The sequence below is a fragment of the Sinocyclocheilus grahami genome, unplaced genomic scaffold, assembly GCF_001515645.1.
Source record: "Sinocyclocheilus grahami isolate Dianchi unplaced genomic scaffold, SAMN03320097.WGS_v1.1 scaffold994.1, whole genome shotgun sequence".
In the NCBI taxonomy this organism is placed as follows: Eukaryota; Metazoa; Chordata; class Actinopteri; order Cypriniformes; family Cyprinidae; genus Sinocyclocheilus; species Sinocyclocheilus grahami.
The window spans coordinates 336,257-355,605 of record NW_015506173.1 but is presented as its reverse complement, the minus strand read 5'-3'; the positions used below and the strand labels follow the sequence as shown (position 1 = coordinate 355,605).

Here is a 19,349-nt window from a genome sequence, read left to right as displayed (position 1 = left end):
TCTCAGTCACACTTTATTTTAAGGTCCAATTCTCACTATTATATGACTTTTGCCTCAATAAACTCCTACTAAGATGAAAATTACAGGCCTCTCTCATCTTTTTAAGTGGGAGAACTTGCAAAATTGGTGGCTGACTAAATACTTTTTTCCCCACTGTATACTAAAGTGTTGCCGTTCCCTATCGATACTTCACTCGTACTGCGTCTGTTTAAGACGCTTTGGGAAAAACTCCTTTTTCTCCGATGACTGAAGCCTTTTAATAACATTATTAAAACGAACCAATGGCTCGGCAGCTCTATGGCGGTAAAGCCCGCCAAAGCCTGCCAGAATGGGTGGGGTCATCTGGCTATATAAGCGGCACATCACCATAGGATCCTCAGATTTCTTCTCCTTCATCGCTGATCTACAAGACTCGAAGCCTCTCGCCGTAGAATCGCCTTTGCAGCGGATCAAGCTGAACCAGCGACCCTCTGCTCCGCTGATTCGCCGCTTCTCCGCCGCCTTCAGCGTCGCAGCAGCAGCGGTCCCAGCTGATTCCCTGCCACCATGTGGCGAGCCTAAAAGAGCTTATTTCTGGGTAAGTTCTAAAAGAGCTAAATTTCTAGCGACGTTTTTGCAAATGTTGCACTGCGAGTGAGGCTCGTGCACGGAATCTTGCACGATGCAGAAGGGCAGTGAGTGCGTCGCCTGTCTGAGCAGCCCCCACACAGAGACTGCACTTCACTAAGCGGAATGCTTTCGCCGAGAGCATGAGTCTTGTTCTTCTCCACTCGCGGACTGCCTTCATTGAAGGCAGCCCCACTCTCCCGTTTCTCCTCTCTCAGCGAGCCTCGGAGAGAGAAACAGAGGAGTCAGGGAACTAAGCAACCGGTCTGAGCGTTCGCATGCCGGCACTACCCCCGTGCTCACTCTCCCCGCTGCGCTTTGATCCACCGCAGTAGGGCAGTGAGCTGTGCGCTCACTGAGACAGAATGCTCACTCAGAGCATGAATCTCGCTCTTCTCCGCTCGTGGACTGCCTTCAATGAGGCAGCCTTGCTCTCCCGTTTCTCCTCTCTCAGCGAGCCTCGGAGAGAGAAACAGCGAAGTCTGGGAGCTAAGCAACCGGGTCTGAGCGATATCATGCAGACACAGAGCCTGCATGCTCGCTCTCCCCACTGCGCTTTGATCCATGTCTTACACATGAAGATCAGCGCCCCTCTTTACATCGAGCGGCTCTATTTTCCTAGGTTGATCGAAGCAGAATGCTGTCACTGACAGCTTCAAATTGGTTTGTGTGTGTCGCTATGTCTGCGCTCACAGAGACGCTCTTGTGTTTCTCTCCTCTCAGTTACTCGGAGGAAGAAATGGCGAACTCGCGGGGATGAGCGATCAGGCATGAATGATTTAACGCCGGCAAGTCCCCGCATGCATCACTCTCCACGCAGCTCTTTGATCTGCCAGTGTGTTTACACGTGAGGATCGGAGCAGAACGCTGTCACCAATGATTCAATAATCGCTGACAGCTTCGTATTTGAATACGCCTCTCGCCTGGGCCACGCCCACACTGAAGCTGCGCTCGCTGAGACAGATCGCTCTCACTACGAGAGTTCATGTCTCGCTCTGCTTAGCTCGCGGCTCGTCTTCTTCAATGAATGCAGCCCCGCCCCTCCCCTCGTCCGCCACAAGCGGATCTGAGAGAATGCACGCAGCACTTTTGATCTGCCTGAGTGTTTACACATAAAGATCATCAGTACTCCTCTTCTAATGAGTGGTTTGATCTTTTTAGGGGGATTAAAAGGGAATGCTGTCACTTATGATTATTATCACTGACAGCTTCAAATTTGACGCGTCTGGGCCACGCCAGGCAGCGCGCACGGGGGCTGACTGCTCTCGCTATGAAAGAATTAAGTCTAGCAAAGCATTTTTTGAAAGCATTTTCAAAAGAGAGCAAAATTCCTCTTCTGAGTGTGGGGTCCCCATACGGTGACCAGCCGCCTGGCAGGCCATCCCCGGAGTGCCAGACTGGGTTTTGGGGATAATAAAACAAGGTTATTCTCTGCAATTCGCTCAAAGACCCCCACGAAGCAGTGGTGTGGTTCCCACCTCGGTTAGGGCAAAGACGCGCACGTCCTGCGCTCCGAGGTGATGAATTTGCTGGCGATAGGAGTTTCCCTAGCTCAAAGCAAGTCAGGCTTCCGCAGCCACTATTTTCCTCATCCCCAAATAGGATGGCAATGGTCGCCCATCCTCGATCTCAGGCACCTGAACCAAGCTTTCATGAAACGCTGTTCAGGATGAATACATTGAAACAGATCCTTTCGCAAGTGTGCCCAGGGGACTGGTTCTTTTTGCTGGATTTGAAAGGCGGCTCTATGCCCTTAAATGGTCTGTCTTCTCCGCCTGGTGTATGGCCCGCGGCGCAGATCCAAAATTCCTGTGACATATCTCTGATATTGTCCTTCCTGCAGGAGCTGTGGGATAAGGGTCGTTCCCCTTCCATACTCAAGGTCTATGTAGCAGCCATAGCAGCCTCACACGCTCCTATAGCTGGCCAGTCAGTGGGCAGGAACAACCTAGTTGTTCGCTTTTTGAAAGGGTCTAGGAGGCTCAACCTGCCTCGCCCTGTCACCGTCCCTGCATGGGACCTGCCCACGGTGTTGAGGGCTCCTTTCGAGCCGCTACAGTCTGTTGACCTTCGTCCCCTGATGCTTAAAACTGCTCTGCTACTAACATTAGCATCGGTAAAGTGTATGGGAGATCTGCAGGCACTATCAGTGAGCCCCACCTGCCTTGAATTCGGGCCCGACTACTCTAAGGTCGTCCTGAAACCAAGGCATGGTTATGTACCTAAAGTGCTCTCTACTTCATTTAGAGCACAGGTGATAACTCTATCGGCGCTTCCTCCTTCGGAGCAAGACCAAGAGTTGAACTTACTCTGTGCCGTCAGGGCGCTGAAAGTCTATGTTGAGCGTTCCGCCCCATTCAGGCAGTCGGATCAGCTATTTGTATGCTTCGGTGGCCGCACCAAGGGTTGTACGGTTACGAAGCAGAGACTTTCCAAATAGATAATTGACGCTATTATGCTAGCATACTCTTCTTTGGGCCTTCAAGGCCCAATGGGAGTAAGAGCCCACTCAACTAGAGTCGTTACCTCTTCCTGGGCCTGGTCTAGCGGTGTGTCCATTGCAGAAATTTGTGTGGAGGTCGGCTGGGTTTCTCCGTCCACATTTGCCAGATTCTATAGTCTGAATATCCCGGCTTTACAGGCGTGGGTCCTTTCTGCATAGTAGGGCACACTGTCGTATGACAACCAGTGCTTCGCGTTTGCCTCCTTCATGTATGCTCTTGGCCCTCAGTGAGTTCCGAGGTTGTACCGAATTATTTTGGGACGATGATACAAGGCTGGGCCAACCTCTCTGAGTTCAGCCCTACTGCCTTTTGCGGGGCTTAAGCACCCCCTTGGGTGCTTAAGGCAAGTTCAAGTATTAGTCGTTCCTCTAGCATAGCACGGCGGGATTGTACTGGTTCCCCAAAGCGTCTTAAACAGACGCAGTACGAGTGAAGTATCGATAGGGAACATACTCGGTTACTAACGTAACCTCGGTTCCCCGAGATACGGAACGAGTACTGCGTACTTTGCCGTGCTATGTAGGTGCATGACGCAGTCGTCGCTTCAGTCGAAGTAACCTGAGGATCCTATGGCGATGTGCTGCTTATATAGCCAGATGACCCCGCCCATTCTGGCAGGCTTGGCGGGCTTCGCTGCCGAGCCATTGGTTTGTTTTAATACACTGCACGAACCAATGGCTGTGCAGTTACACTGCGTTATTAAAAGGCTTCAGTCATCGGAGAAAAAGGAGTTTTTCCCAAAGCGTCTTAAACAGACGCAGTACTCATTCCGTATCTCAGGGAACCGAGGTTACATCAGTAACCGAGTATGTTTTCTCTGCCCACATCACTGGTCTTATGCAGAGCTAAAGCTTAATTCTCATCCTCAAAGTGCTGCTCGCCATTGACTGAGCTGTCCATGCGGTCTCTTGATTTAAACGAACCACATCATGAACTTGCAGATGGAGAGTTACAGGCGTCTGAGGTTTTCTCCTTCCTCACTATAAAGGGAAACATATATTTAAACATTGCTCAGAGAAGTATTTATAATAATAGATGAGGAATGAAACAGTGTGAACTTGTACATGTTTTGACTTGCACTCCAGTAGCTCCTTCCTGCTAAATTCTCTTGTTTGATTTATGCTTACTTTAATCCTCACATATCACTGGATGTTCTCTCATCCCACAGTATTTCTGTTTTCTGTCAGAAATGAGATGGTGAGGTGTGACGCTGGCTTCTGATACTGTCATTGTCACTTACTGTAAAGACACACAGACACATGAGTAGGTTATTAATTTAATATTTCACACACACAATGTCTCAGTATCTCCACATCTCCAAATGACATGTTTTTGTAATTATTATGATAGTACTAAAAATAAGTGTGCTTCTTGAAAAATAAAAAAAAGATGCTTAAAAAGTAATTAATAATTATTTTTATTTTATTATATTCAATATACTTTGGCATCTTGTTAAAAGATTAACACAACAACAATGCATTACAATGACGAAATAACATCACACTGAATTAATAGAGGCATGGGCCAATATAATAACTAGTTGTTATCATTACAAAATCAAACGTACATCTTTGATAAAATACCTGTATATAAATGTGTGTTTGTGTGCCTTTGTAAAGTAAAGCTGTCGCGTTCGTACTTCAAGCACGCAACAGGTTTGAAGGAAATTAACAAATCTCACAGTCTCACGTGACCATTATCCTTTGTCTAATCCAGTTTGTCTTGGCCTGTTTGGTCATCCTCCACAGGAGGGCGCAGAGTCTCACTCTCCCCCTCTACACTGTCCCAGTCTGGCGTACCAAAACAAATCCTCCATCCTTCCGTGCAATGCGATCCCACACCACCTTCCGGCTCTCTCAGCAAGTTTGTGTGAGCCAGCCTCTGATAGTGTTCATAGAAAGACCGAAGTTTATCCGGAGGTACAGGCGTGAGGAATGGTGTCCCGGTGCGATTCATGCAGGACAGAGCACCTAAATAACGAGCGACTCACCGGTGTTGTGCCGAACATTAACCCGCTATCGGCAGGACGCCCGCTCCGGTCTATCCCGACAGACAGCAGCGAGGTTTGGTTGAGCTCAGATCCCAAACAGCTCCCACACAGGTGGGACAGACAGACAGACGGCTGTTTGAAGTTGACGAAAAGGTGCGTAAAGTGAAATGTTGCGCTTCTGTCTCTGTTTGTGTTTCACCTGCTTTTCGTCTCGCTGTCTCAGTTGTTCTCCACACTAATGAAGCAGGCTAACTAGTCAAATCAGCTAACAAAGAAACTCACACGCGAGCTGTTTACATTTCTTACCATTACAAAATATACCATGGTAACCACTGTATACGCCAAAATACCATAGTTACTGTATGTATTCTCAAGTTTTCTCAAGAAAAGTAGTTTGGAATTAGTATTATGTAATAGCTTGTCAACAAAAACAAAATGACAAATATTGTGAAAGCTTCTTGCACTGTTAGGAAGGGGCCATAAACTCATATTTGCTATTTTTAACTAGTTTTTATTCTGCAAACGTGTACTATGGTATTTTAAGGGTCTTTGTGTTTTTATTTCACCATATAGATGGACATATCCATAAAGTTTTAAATAAGGCGGTCTTTACATTTCTGCATGCATTATTTCTTCTTTATTTTACGGTGCAGAATGTGTTTTTATATATATATATTTTTATGAATAACAATGACTTCAACAAAAACAAAATGACAAATATTGTGAAAGCTTCTTGCACTGTTAGGAAGGGGCCATAAACTCATATTTACTATTTTTAACTAGTTTTTATTCTGCAAACGTGTACTATGGTATTTTAAGGGTCTTTGTGTTTTTATTTCACCATATAGATGGACATATCCATAACGTTTTAAATACGGCGGTCTTTACATTTCTGCATGCATTATTTCTTCTTTATTTTACGGTGCAGAATGTGTTTTTATATATATATATATATTTATGAATAACAATGACCATGTTATTGTTTTCAGCATAAGCATTAGTTGAGTTTTAGCTGTTTGTTTCTGGTAGTTGTTAATCAAGTTTTTCTCCAGTCAGTCAAACTGTAGGTCTGTTGTTATGTAGGTCTGTTGTCTGTGATTTTATTCTTGGTAATATTGTGCATGTCTTACAAGTTTCTCAATCAGCTTTGTTCTGTCTAGAAACATTTGCATACAGTACATGAGTTTGTCTTTGAAGGGGATGGTATCATCTACACTGCTGTTCAGATGTTTGGGGTCAGTCAGAGGTTTTTTTAAAGAAATGAAAACTTTTAATTAGCAAGGATGCTGTAAATTCATCAAAAGTGAATGTAAAGACATTTATAATGTCACAAATGGTTTCTTTTTCATAAAAGAAGCCTGAAAAAATGCATCACCGTTTCCACAAAAATATGAAGCAGCATAACCATTTTCAACAACAATAATAAAAAGAAATGTTTCTTGAGCAGCAAATCAACCTATTAGAATGATTCCTGATGGATCATGTGACACTGAATCACAGAAATAAGTTACATTTGAAAATATATTAAAATAGAAAACTATAACAGCGACTTAAAAACAGCATATTTATATATGCGTTCACTTTTTAGTATTCACATTTTTCTTTGTGATTCCACTTTCCCAGTAGTCTTTCCTAGCAGGTGTGCTCTAAATGATTTTCTGCTGGTTATTTACACACAGATATATGATGACTGGTGTCAGCTGTGTATTCAGGGGATGAGCTTCATGTGTGTGTGTGCTGAAACCCTGCCAGTCCTGTTCATTCATTGATGCCGTTGGCTCAGGTCGAGCATGAAAAGTATTTTCCTTCTGCAAAACTGGCTGAACCAGAGTGTCAGTTGTGCGCACACACGCACTGAAAAAAGACAGGAAACACAGTGGCATAAAAAGGCGTAGTTGAAAAATGGTAAAACTATACATACAATTGCTACATTCTTTCTTAGTGTGTCAATCACCTGTGCTCACTGCCATTTTTTAAATGGTTTTTAATTATATTTTTATTTTCTTTTTAAGTACACAAGTATTTTGTTTGACTTTTTAGCAGTTTGGCTTGTTTGTTTTTTTGAATAATTATTTTTAGCTCAGAGATTTTCTTTGCAAAGTTAGCTGGAAAGAGGGTGAGGTTAAGAGCGTTGTTGTTGTTGTCCTAAAACCACTTGCGTGTAAAAGTACTTAGAAATTTAAAGTATGGATACTTTGTCAGAATTATACAATAAAAGTCAAAGTATCTTACCTAAAACATACCAGAGTGAAAGTATAAGACATTTCTGCTTTTCGTTGTATTCAAGTATTTCAAAGTAAATATTATTATCATTATTATATATATATTTTAAATGGACTGAAATCAAGACTGTCAATGGTTTTTGGTTCACCCAAAAATAAGAATTTGCTGAAAATGTACTCCCTCTTAGACCATCCAAGATGTAGATGAGTTTGTTTCTTCATCGGGAACAGATGTACATCACTTGCTCACCAATGGATCCTCTGCAGTGAATGGGTGCCGTCAGAATGAGAGTCCAAACAGCTGATTAAAACATTAGAATAATACACAAGCAATCCACACCACTCCAGTCCATCAATGAATGTCTTGTTAAAGTTCATTAAGGCATTTTAACTTTAAACCATCGCTTCTGGCCAAAATATCAGTAATCTGTAATAATAACGCTTCACAACATGTTAATTAATGGACTGGAGTCATGTGGATTATTGTGATGTTTTTATCAGCTGTTTGGACTCTCATTCTGACGGCACCCATTCACTGCAGAGGATCCACTGGTGAGCAAGTGATGTAATACTAAGTTTCTCCAAATCTGTTCTGATGAAGAAACAAGCTCATCTACGGATGAGTCATCTTGGATGGCCAGAAAATCCAAAATCGTCAGCAAATTTTCATTTTTGGGTGAACTATTCCTTTAAAGTACTTTGATGCACAAATGCAAAGCAACTTGTTTAATCACAATTCCTTAGTGTCCTGAGTATGTAAGGCAGTACAGCACAACACACTGAGTGTTAAACTGAAACCGATATCCTGAAATCTGTTACCTAAAATTGTTTAATGTTAAATTGAACAGCAGCTGTTATTGGCCATTTTTTTGATACTAGAATATATAGTATATAAAATACTGTCTTTACACTCAAGTCAAGTTTGTCTTCAACAATGGTCAATAAACACATTTACGATGTATTTCTTTAGGACAAAGACTGTTGTTAGACTGATGAGACGTCTCTTCACAAGCATTACTTTTTACTTAAGTAGTAACATTCACTGTAACGTGAGCTCAGTAAGAAAGCATTTATTTTTATGATGATAAATTTATGTCATGGTGATCAGTAGCATATATGTACCTTGTACTTGAAGTATTTAAATTAAACTGAAAGTAGTAGAAAGTGACCTGGGTGGTGTACAGGCGATACTACCCCTCTCTTTCTTCTACTTTCTTTACGTTCTTATAAATAAAAAAGAAATTAAACCCAATGAAATAGATGTAATCAATAAGTTAGAAAGGATACTTTACGTCCTGGGTGTGTTATGTTATGTATTGCTGGGTAATTGTAAATAATCTGCAAGCATGTTTCCTGTTAATTTTTCTTCTTAATCTCTCTGTATAGGGCTCCTAAAGCCATTACATCTTTATGGTATTGTAGAACAGTAAATTCCGTTTGATAACATAATGAGTATGATTATCTGTGTGAACCCAGTTACTCTTTTATTCTGCCACTCCTAGTTGAAAAGCATGTTTAATGTCCAGCAGAGTCACTCGTTTTATGCTCTGATTCCCACAGGATCTCTGGCAGCTTCTTCTTAAATGTGACCCTGGACCACAAAACCAGTCATAAGGGTCAATTTTTCAAATTGAGATTTATACATCATCTGAAAGCTGAATAAATAAGCTTTTGTTTCCATTGATGTATGGTTTGTTAGGATAAGACAATATTTGTCCGAGATGCAACTATTTGAAAATCTAGAACCTGAGGGTGCAAAAAAAAAAAAATACTGAGAAAAAAATCGCCTTTAAAGTTGTCCAAATGAAGTTCTTCGCAATGCATATTACTAATCAAAAATGAAATTTTGATGTATTTACAGTAGGACATAACAAAATATCTTCATGGAACATGATCTTTACTTAATGTCCTAATGATTTTTGGCATTAAAACAATGTATTTTTGGCTATTGCTACAAATATACCCCAGTGACTTAAGACTGGTTTTGTGGTCCAGGGTCACAAATGACAGTTGTTGATTTAGGCTCTTTGATGGACAGCTAATGCAGTGCCTGAGGATGGTTTTCTTGCTTATCTTTCTACTGGAATCTGATTTGATTGAGTGATATTTACAGCCTTGGTTTAGGTTCCTAGAGCTTGACTGTGTGGGGCTGACTGTGTTTTTTAGAATTGATTTGACAGTGAAGGTCAGGCCATAATTTTGAGACCAGGTTCAACATGGTGGGAAAGTTTTTCAAGTTGAGTGCTGTATATAAACTTATTTGGTAGCACCGAAATCTTTCATGCTGGCAAAATATTTAGTGCTTGCCCATCACCAAACAAGAATTTGGTTTATGTAGTAGTTTATATATTTCAGTAGAAATAGATTAAATGACAGTGATTTCTTCTGTATATAAAAATGAATGGGGGAAAAAATATGAAGAAATATCTGGGTAATATTTTACAAAAAATAAATTAATAAATATTATTTATTTATTTAAATAAATATAAATAATATTTTATCTAAAGAAGGTGAAGCCTATGTTTAGCCCCATTATACAATTTTTGTACTGTAATATTAGTGTAATGTGAAAAAATATAATAATCAAAATTTAAAGCATAAATGTATGTAAAAATACATACATTTTACACACATACAAATGTATGTATGTATGTAAAAATAATCTTAAAACAGGTTCAAATGTAAAACTTTAACTTTTTTAGATGAATTATTTATATTTATTGTAATTGTCTATATAATTTCTTTTTAGAGACACATTATATAACTTTTAGCACTCTAGCGTTTTGAGGCATAAGGTTTGCAGTTACCAAGGATTCTTCCAAGTTCCAAGATTTGAGATTTGCAGTATGACTTCGGTGCTGCTAACTTTAATACGGAGGTGTAAAGATCTGTTTTAAAGTTTCTAGGTTAATGGCTGGATCATGTTTGTGTGTAAACGTGTCTCCACGGGATGCCAGAAACGACTTCCCTAAACACAGGTTTTGAAGCTGTAGATATTAAACATTCCAGCTGCAGAGGCGTTTCCTGTCAACAAGCGACTGCCAGTCCATGCACTCAGACCAGGATCCTCCTCCTTTCCTTACTTCGCAGTTGTTCTCCCTCTTTCGATTCATCTGTTGGCCATCCCCCTCCTTCCATGTCACTACTTCTGGCCCCCTTGCGCAACCACACAGCTAAGATTTCACTAGCGGAGACATATCAAATGTGTTGGTTTGCTTGCTAATCTGTAGATGTAGGTCAAGTGCTGGTAAATATCTGGCTTCGATCTATGTGTGTGCTTGTTTTGTGTTCATTTGTTTGTAAAAAGAGACTGATGAAGTCTAATTTGCATGTTGCGTAATTGTGTAGATTTCGGGAATGTGTTTGTGTGGTTGAGTCTGTGCTGTGTGCCTCAAAATCTTTGTAACATTCTCGTTTGACTTTTCAATTATGATATTCAATGATTTCAACAAGCTGTATCATTGTCAACAAGTTTACATGTGTATATGTGTGCATGTGTGGAGACTTCAAAATTGCAAAGGACACTGATACCTTACTTGTGCAGAAGTAACGGTGTCTGACCATGCTGTATTCCCTGCAACAGAGTCTGGCTCCGCCTCCTCTCCATATGATATGACATCACTCTGCGGTTACCACAGAAACCAGGGCTCCACTGCAGACGGTTGACAGCCAAGCAGGTGAGTCATTATTGTGATGTTGGAAAACTGCAGACAAAGCACACTTTGATAACTGCACGGGGAGGCATGGCAAACGCATGTGCATTTACACAGGCATGTGAATGTGTTATGAATCACACTTGCTTACTGTGTAAAATGTAAGTGTGTGTGTGCTGTAAAAGTCTGTGTGCCCATCTAAGTGTGAACACGTGTTTGCTCTAGCGTGCGGCTTCCAAGAGTGACATGTGTACTGCATTAGCAAATATGGCTCTCTGGATCCTCCTGTGAATTCCTTTTGTTTGATGTGTATTTGCCTGTAGTAGCAGGATTTTTACGCACAGACCCGGTCTCAGTCTGGACTCTTAATTCAGCAAATTGATCCCTCCCTCCAGGGCAATGTCCAATCATGCTGATTTAATACACCCGTACACACGCACTCTCACGGCGTGATTAACGATGTGTCAGTAAAGCGTTCGATGTGCTCTTGTGAGCTCTGTATCTGCCAAGGCAAAGTCCACAGCAGAGGAGAAGAAGAGAGCATTTTTCTTCAGCTTCATAGTCGCACTCCACCACAACAACATTTCTGAGAACACTGTATTTGTTTGCGGTATAAAATTATAGTTCAGAGATTCTGCTCAGCATGTTGGATTTTAGACCGTGCTAAAACTGGCCAGTGGTTTCAACTGACTACAGACTTTTCCCGCCAACCTAAAGGAGGGTTCGCACTGACAGAGTTGAGCTATGATAAGGCGACTGAATATCATTTTAAATAAGAGCCTGTGATTTCTGGTGACATGAGTGGCAGTTGGCAGTGAAACAGTGTTGAGCCAAGCTTAACTTTATGCAAATGAGCAGGGAAAAGATTTGTCAACAAATTAAGTGCAGGAAGTGATCTGTCGCCACATACAGTTGAACACCTGACAGTTTAGGACTGCCTTCTATAAACCGACAGCCTAGTGATCTACAATTTATTCAATGTCAGAAAAAATTACTCATTTAAGTGATTGTTTGCAAATTCTGGATTTTTTTTTCTTGTTTCAGGTGGTGCGATGGCTGCCCAGGTTGAGATTGATGCTGGGCGGCCATGTGTAGTTGGGAATCGTCTGCACCTTAGCCCTCTCATAGACTCTAGCAACAAGAGCTTGGTGGAAAGTTCAGGTGGCACCCAGGGGCCACTTATTATTCCCTCTGAGCCTAACAAACCTACCCCAGGCCCCAAGCCCAGACTCACCCCAAAACCTTTCACTGTGGAGAAAAATCCTACTATACGCTCCATTTTTGCTCCCAAACCACAGCCAAAACCAAAACCTGAATCCAGTCAACCAGTTTCCTCCAAACCAGTCCTGCCCAGCACACCTAAACCACAGCCAGCCAGTAAACCCAGTCTACCACCTGCCTTTAAAACAGGACCGAAGCCCAGTGGACAAACAAACAAACCTGTGGCACAACCCTTTAAACCAGCACCTACCATCGCCTCTACTGATTTCAACAAATTTAGAACGACCCAAACTGGGGACGTGCTGAGAAGAACAAGCTTTGGAGCTACACCAGCTCGACCCAAAACTGTTGTTCAGGCCTCCACTCCTGGTGCTGAATGGCCTTTTGCTCCTCGGAAAAAACAACCCGGCTCTTCAATCACTCGTGCTAAATCACTGGGCTTCCTATCAGAGATTGGACTGAATAATGAGGACAGTAAGCAGGATTCTGTTGCCAAGGATGAGAGTTCTCCAACTGTTCTTCGCCCCCAATCTAAATGTTCAAGACCCAGACCGGTTTCAGCTGTGTTCCTCCAAAACCCCACTAAGTCTGAGTCTCAGGTTGTGTCCCCTACACCTGCTACTCGTTGGACAAAAGGACGACCCCTTTCATCTGATCTTACCTCAAAGTTTGAGTCAATTGGGCTGTCCCTAAACTGGCGACCTGCCAAGGAGGATGGCAAAGAAAACACTCCTCAAATGCCAGAGGGTGCTGTAGCTGAGACTCAAGAGAAAGAACAGGGTGCTGAAAAGGCAGAAGGGCCAAATAAGCCCCCTGTGGTTGAGAAAAGGACTCAAAAGATTGAATCGAAAGATGAGGACTCCAAGAAAGACTCTAAACCTGAGGATACAGGAGGTAGCAGTATAAAGAGACGCATCAGCTTGCTCTTGGACTCTTCTTCTTCCTCCTTCTCAGTGGCACGTGTGGATACTCCAGGGACTGAGCCTCGCTCACCGGGGCTGTCTGTCTCTGATACTGATGGAGCGGTGGGGGTGAAACAGCGAATCAAAGAACTGACCGAAGAAGTGCCTACTACACTGTCACCACCCCAGAAGCCACAATGTAAGCCACGTAACCTAGTATCTGACCGCACTAAAAGGTAAGGTCCAGCGGTTTTCACCATTCATTATTAGAGTTGTATGTATGTTAATCAGTTATCAACTTCATGTTGTATGTAAATATGTATGTACTGAAATACTTAATATGCACAGTTTTGCAGTAGTATTACTGCCTTCGGGTTTTTACAAATGAGTTTCAGTTGTAACTGACATTCAAGTGATTTTTGTGGGAATAAAATGGATGTGGTGGGCAACAACTCTCTTTTACTTCCTGACAAAAAAGAAAGTAAAAGGAAGCATTTTATTACTAGTGCAAAGAGTAAAGGATCTACATTATGTGCAAAAGTGAGTCTTTATGTATATGTGCTGGCACAGATAATTCTGAAAAGTGTAATTATGTCTCACATACCTTTTTTTCCTCAAAAGTACACAAAAAAAGTATACTACATACTACAGAAATCATAATTAATAGCAATTTGCTTTTGTCATAATTCACATTCTTTATTCTGAAAATCAAAGCAATAATATTATATATAGTATTTGTTTCTAATTATTCTGATTTGTTTACAGATTTGAGGCAGAGCTAGAAAGCCAACGCATCAGCTTGCTCTTGGACTCTTCTTCTTCCTCCTTCTCAGTGGCACGTGTGGATACTCCAGGGACTGAGCCTCGCTCACCGGGGCTGTCTGACTCTGATACTGATGGAGCGGTGGGGGTGAAACAGCGAATCAAAGAACTGACCGAAGAAGTGCCTACTACACTGTCACCACCCCAGAAGCCACAATGTAAGCCACGTAACCTAGTATCTGACCGCACTAAAAGGTAAGGTCCAGCGGTTTTCACCATTCATTATTAGAGTTGTATGTATGTTAATCAGTTATCAACTTCATGTTGTATGTAAATATGTATGTACTGAAATACTTAATATGCACAGTTTTGCAGTAGTATTACTGCCTTCGGGTTTTTACAAATGAGTTTCAGTTGTAACTGACATTCAAGTGATTTTTGTGGGAATAAAATGGATGTGGTGGGCAACAACTCTCTTTTACTTCCTGACAAAAAAGAAAGTAAAAGGAAGCATTTTATTACTAGTGCAAAGAGTAAAGGATCTACATTATGTGCAAAAGTGAGTCTTTATGTATATGTGCTGGCACAGATAATTCTGAAAAGTGTAATTATGTCTCACATACCTTTTTTTCCTCAAAAGTACACAAAAAAAGTATACTACAGAAATCATAATTAATAGCAATTTGTTTTTGTCATAATTCACATTCTTTATTCTGAAAATCAAAGCAATAATATTATATATAGTATTTGTTTCTAATTATTCTGATTTGTTTACAGATTTGAGGCAGAGCTAGAAAGCCATAGTTCCTATGAGCTCAAAAGCCCCCAGCAGGTTGAAGAAGATCTCAGCAAAAAGGTATGGGAATTTGAACCACTGTTATTAATCATACTGCCAAAGATAAAACATCTTTGCAAGGTGCAGTAAGGTATGCTTTGTTTCCAAAAAAAAAAGATATTTTAATATATATTTTTTTCAACAAACGACACCAGAGTATACTATAATTATGATAAGTCTATCACAAATTAATTGAACTAACAATAATTGCTTGTTTTCCATTTCCTGTAACATTTGTGGCAGAAGGCCCTGTTTAATGGTTTTAAAGAAGAAATATACATGTTTTAATATTTGACATTTTTTTCTGCATTTTTCATGAATACAGAAAACATGTAGCTCTTTATACTCAGAGATTTGTATTTGTGTTCTTACCATAAGACATTTTTTCTATGATAGTCATGTGTTTGATAAAGTAAACCGATATATTGTTAAAATAATAGAAAAATCCTTTTGTAAAGGGCCTTTATTACATTTGTGACAGTAACTGCCCTACTGTGGTCACAGCCCCAAAATAAATGTTGATCACTCTAAAAAAAAAAAAAAAAAAATTATATTTGAGAGTGAGAGAGAAGAATAGAGGAATAACAAATGAGGTTGAAAAAGGCACTTCTGATGTCACAGAAGGTGCGGCACTCCAAAGATGTGTAACCTGAGTTGTAGCATTAGTCATATAGTGATTATGAAACATGCACGCTTCGAAGGGAGTGGGGGTGAGAAAGGTCAGTTTGTGAGAGGAGAGGACGCTTTGATTATGGCCCCTTCATGCCCCACCCCGCTTTATGAGCTTTGACAAAGAGCATACAGATCCCATTTCACTGTTCTCAATCACACACGTCAAGCTCCTCTCCCTTTTTATGTGCCCTTAATGTTTGCTTCTGTCTGCATCCCCTCTTTGCAGTACTTTCTCTGTTTATTAAAGCCTTTACAGTACAGTCCTTCACATATCAGTTTTTTTCATCTGTCATTATCTCATACTTCCCCCATTTGTTATATATTTTTTATACCCTTCTCTGTAAAATAATAGATAACTTAGATAAGTAATTTGCGAGATTTGACAATCTGTAGTTTATTCAAATGAGTCTGTATTGCATTCTTTATTTGGCTGATTTGCCATTTGGAGTAGAAACATATTATATTCCCTTTCAAAGTTCCTCTAAATCAGTCATGTAATTCACATAATGTACACAGACGCCCACTGTAATGATAGCTCATATCTGAGCAAAGAAAATGTTACCTCTAAATGCCATACCTGTCAGTAAAAGCTATAATTACACATGGGGCAAAGGCTACTTCTTAAAGGATCACAGTGTTAGACAGAGCTCAACTTGTCTGACTGAAAGTCATTCCAAGTTCTGGGTTCTTGCTTACTCATGAAAGGAACTGAGACAAAGAAAGGAATCAATGGCTAGTGAAATCATGTAAAAATATACTTAATTGTATTTTTATTTTATTTTGTAGTTTGATTACTCCACGATTGAAGGGAAGTTTACCAAACAGGAGGAGAGGAAAGCATCGTCACTGGGTGTTCAAGACTTGCCCACCAACTCTGGTTTTGATAATGATGGAGTGCAAACAGTACGAGCATCGATGTTTGACCATGTGGTGGAGAGGCATAATGTTCAAATGATGGAGGATAACACTTCACAAGACCCAAGAGCACAGCAGGAAAGCACAATTAAACCCATGCCCAGTCGAAGCCACTCTTTGTGTATTCAAGATAACACCTTTAAAGCTCTTGAAGATGATGATTCTGGTAGTTTGGTCAAAGCAACCTATAGAGAACAAGTTTCTCCTTCCAGCCATGTACGTGTGGAGCATGTCTTTGACACTGTGGCTGTGTTTGGAGAGAGCCATGCTGTTAGTGAGGTTTTGCCAACCGCTTCGCTTGAGGACAGAGCTAACACACTGCGTTCTCGGCGATCAGCTTCTCAAGGTAAAGAGGACAGACCTACTCATGAGATAAGTAACCTGCTAAAAGATGAAGCAGCCACTGCACGTTACCTCAGAGTAGGGGCATTACACAAATGGACTGCCACAGAGGCAGACAGAGAGAATGAATCTCAGAGGGAGCAACGGAGAGAGATGTTGAGAAAAATGGAAGAAGAGATACAGAGGCAGACAGAATTGCACATAACTGCAGCAGCAGCATTGGAGGAAGAGGAGGAAGACATCGAAGCAGAAAGGAAGAAACTGTTAGAAGCACAAAGAGACAGAGAGAGGGAACGAGAGGAAGTTGCAGCACCCAAACGGCCTAAGATGTTAGAAGCTGAAGAACAAATGAACAAACCTAGAGCCACTTACTTTGCTCTGACAGGCCAGATTCAAGAGCCTGTGCATCAAGGTGACAGAGTGGATGAGGAAGCAATCTTAGGGAGAGTTAAACGAGGTATGGTGGGTGGAGAGAACAGAGGGATGAAGGAGGTTCCATTTGATGATTTCACTGTTAGATTAGGGCAATGGGGTCCTCAGAATCCAGTTGCTCCATTTAGAAGAAATCCTTCATTGGAAGCTGCAATGCAGAGAGATTTGCAAGAGGAACAGCATAAAAATGACACTGGACTAAGAACAGATCACAGATTACAAGAAAGGGAACGGCAAAAAGCAGTTAGGGAGGAGATGGAAATAGAGAGACAAAGACAAGCAGAGTTTGAAAAGGTGAAGAAGCAGAGAGATTTGGAGATAGAGAAACAAAAAATTGAAAGGGAGAAAAGGAGAGAAGTTGAGAAACAGAAAGAGAAAGAGAGACAAAAAGAGTTGCAAAGACAGAGGGAGTTGGAGAGACAAAGGGAAATTGAACGACAGAAACGAGAAAAGGAGCGACAGAAACAAATTGAATATGAGCGAATGAAGGCTGCAGAAAAAGAGCTAGATCAGCAGAGAGAGTTTGAGAGGCAACGACAAAAAGAGTTTGAACGAGAGAGAGAGAGAATGCTCGAACAAGAGATGCTTAAGCTTAGAGAATTTGAAACACAGAAAGAGATGCTGGAGTTGGAGAGACAAAGGGAAATCGAAAGACAAAAGCAGAGAGAACTTGAAAAACAAAGAGAGATGGAGAGGCTAAAGGAGTTAGAAAGACAGCGAGATTTGGAGAGGCAACGAGAATTGGAGAAACAGGAAGAGCAAGAGAGGGAAAGACAAAGCCGGTTGGAAAGGCAGAAAGAATTGGACAGGCAGAGGGAACTTGAGAGGCAACGGGAGTTGGAGAGACAACAGGAGATTGAAAGACAGAGGGAGACTGAAAGGCAGAAAGAACTTGAACAGAAGCAGAGAGAACTTGAGATTGAGAAATGGAAGCGACAGAAAGTAAAGGAGAGGGAGGCCAGGAAAGAGCTGGAAGAACTTGAGAGGATCAAGGAGCTTGAGAGACAAAAGCTTCTTGATTTTGAGTTGCAGAGACAGCGGGAAAGGCAACTCCAGCAAGAGCAAGTGAAACCGAGATCAAAAAAAGAGCGAGAAGAGAGACAACAGCAGCCTGAACGACAGAGAGGAGCAGAGCGACATCGGATGGAGACAGAGCAAGAGAAATCTATACCTACATCTCCACTTCGGCCTAAAGTTCTTGATCTGGATGCAGTGTCCCTTGGTTTTAGGAGTGGTCGAGACAGCCATGAGAATAGCCCCACAGCCCGATGGAAGCAGCCCTCACTTCGTCCTGATGAGCTTTACAAACCTGCCATCTTAGACATTGATTCATTCAGGAGTCAAACCCAACCTGATACCTTCTCTTTAACTGGATTTAGAGGTTTGGAGTCAGGAGGTGTTGGTTCAGTGATTCAAGCTCGTCCACAGGCCACAAATGTTCTCCAACCCCAAATTGCTTCTCAAGTTCAGTCTCCTCCTCAGTCCCAGGCTTTCTTCCAGCCCTCCCCAGCAGAACGTATGAGAACTCAACTCCCGCCTCCTCTGCAACCTCAAATTCTGCATCAAACCCAACCTCATTCACAGCCATTTCCTACAGAAAGACCTAGACCACAAACCCACTCATTGATTGATACCTCAGATTGGCCCTTAGGTGCTCAGCAGCCCATCTCAGCTTTGCCCCATGAGCAAACTAATGCTTGGGGACATACTCGAGCAGAGTTGGCTGTAGATGAGCCCCTTTGGGTATCAGCCATGGAAGGATCCAGAAGACCAATTAGCACCAGACCTGGTGGCCTTGATCAGCAACTCTTGCGTCATGAGGATAGAAGTTTAAGTAGCATTTTGACACCCAGTTGGAACTATTCCATGAGTCCAGTCTTTATTCCTTTACAGCATCCCACTCTTGCACCATCCATGGTTCAAATTCAAACTACTGTGCCGACTGCACAACCAGGTCTTGGACCCTTTGTAGCCCTTACAATGACCCCAGAGAGATGCTGGACCTCAGCACCTTTGAATGTGGGGTCAAGTGGAGCTTTGGTTTCTTCTCCCACAACACCATTAGCTAAGAAAGAGACTCCAGTACCCACTAGTCATGTTGCAACCTTCTCTGTCACCGAACCTATGTGGAGTCCAAACTGGGAGCTGGCATCCCAGGGACAGAGAGAGAACCATGCCTCACACAGGGACAAAATACAACAGGTGAGGAAGAACACACTCTGGCATAGAAGTTTGCGCACACACATTCCCACCGTATAGTAATTTTGTGTGTTTTGTTGTGTTTAGCATAGTA

At 41.7% G+C, this 19,349-nt stretch overlaps 1 protein-coding gene across 1 annotated transcript in view; it reads left to right on the top strand.

Moving 5' to 3' along the window:
* The first annotated feature begins 4,901 nt into the window (after positions 1 to 4,901).
* Positions 4,902 to 19,349, top strand: part of LOC107565328 (zinc finger CCCH domain-containing protein 13) — a 51,084-nt gene continuing 36,636 nt past the window's right edge. The window contains exons 1-5 of the mRNA XM_016250547.1: positions 4,902 to 5,253; positions 10,906 to 10,999; positions 12,020 to 13,334; positions 14,638 to 14,716; positions 16,154 to 19,258. Of these exons, the coding sequence (XP_016106033.1) occupies positions 12,028 to 13,334; positions 14,638 to 14,716; positions 16,154 to 19,258 (4,491 nt within the window). The 5' untranslated portion in view covers positions 4,902 to 5,253; positions 10,906 to 10,999; positions 12,020 to 12,027. The remainder of the gene's footprint in view (positions 5,254 to 10,905; positions 11,000 to 12,019; positions 13,335 to 14,637; positions 14,717 to 16,153; positions 19,259 to 19,349) is intronic.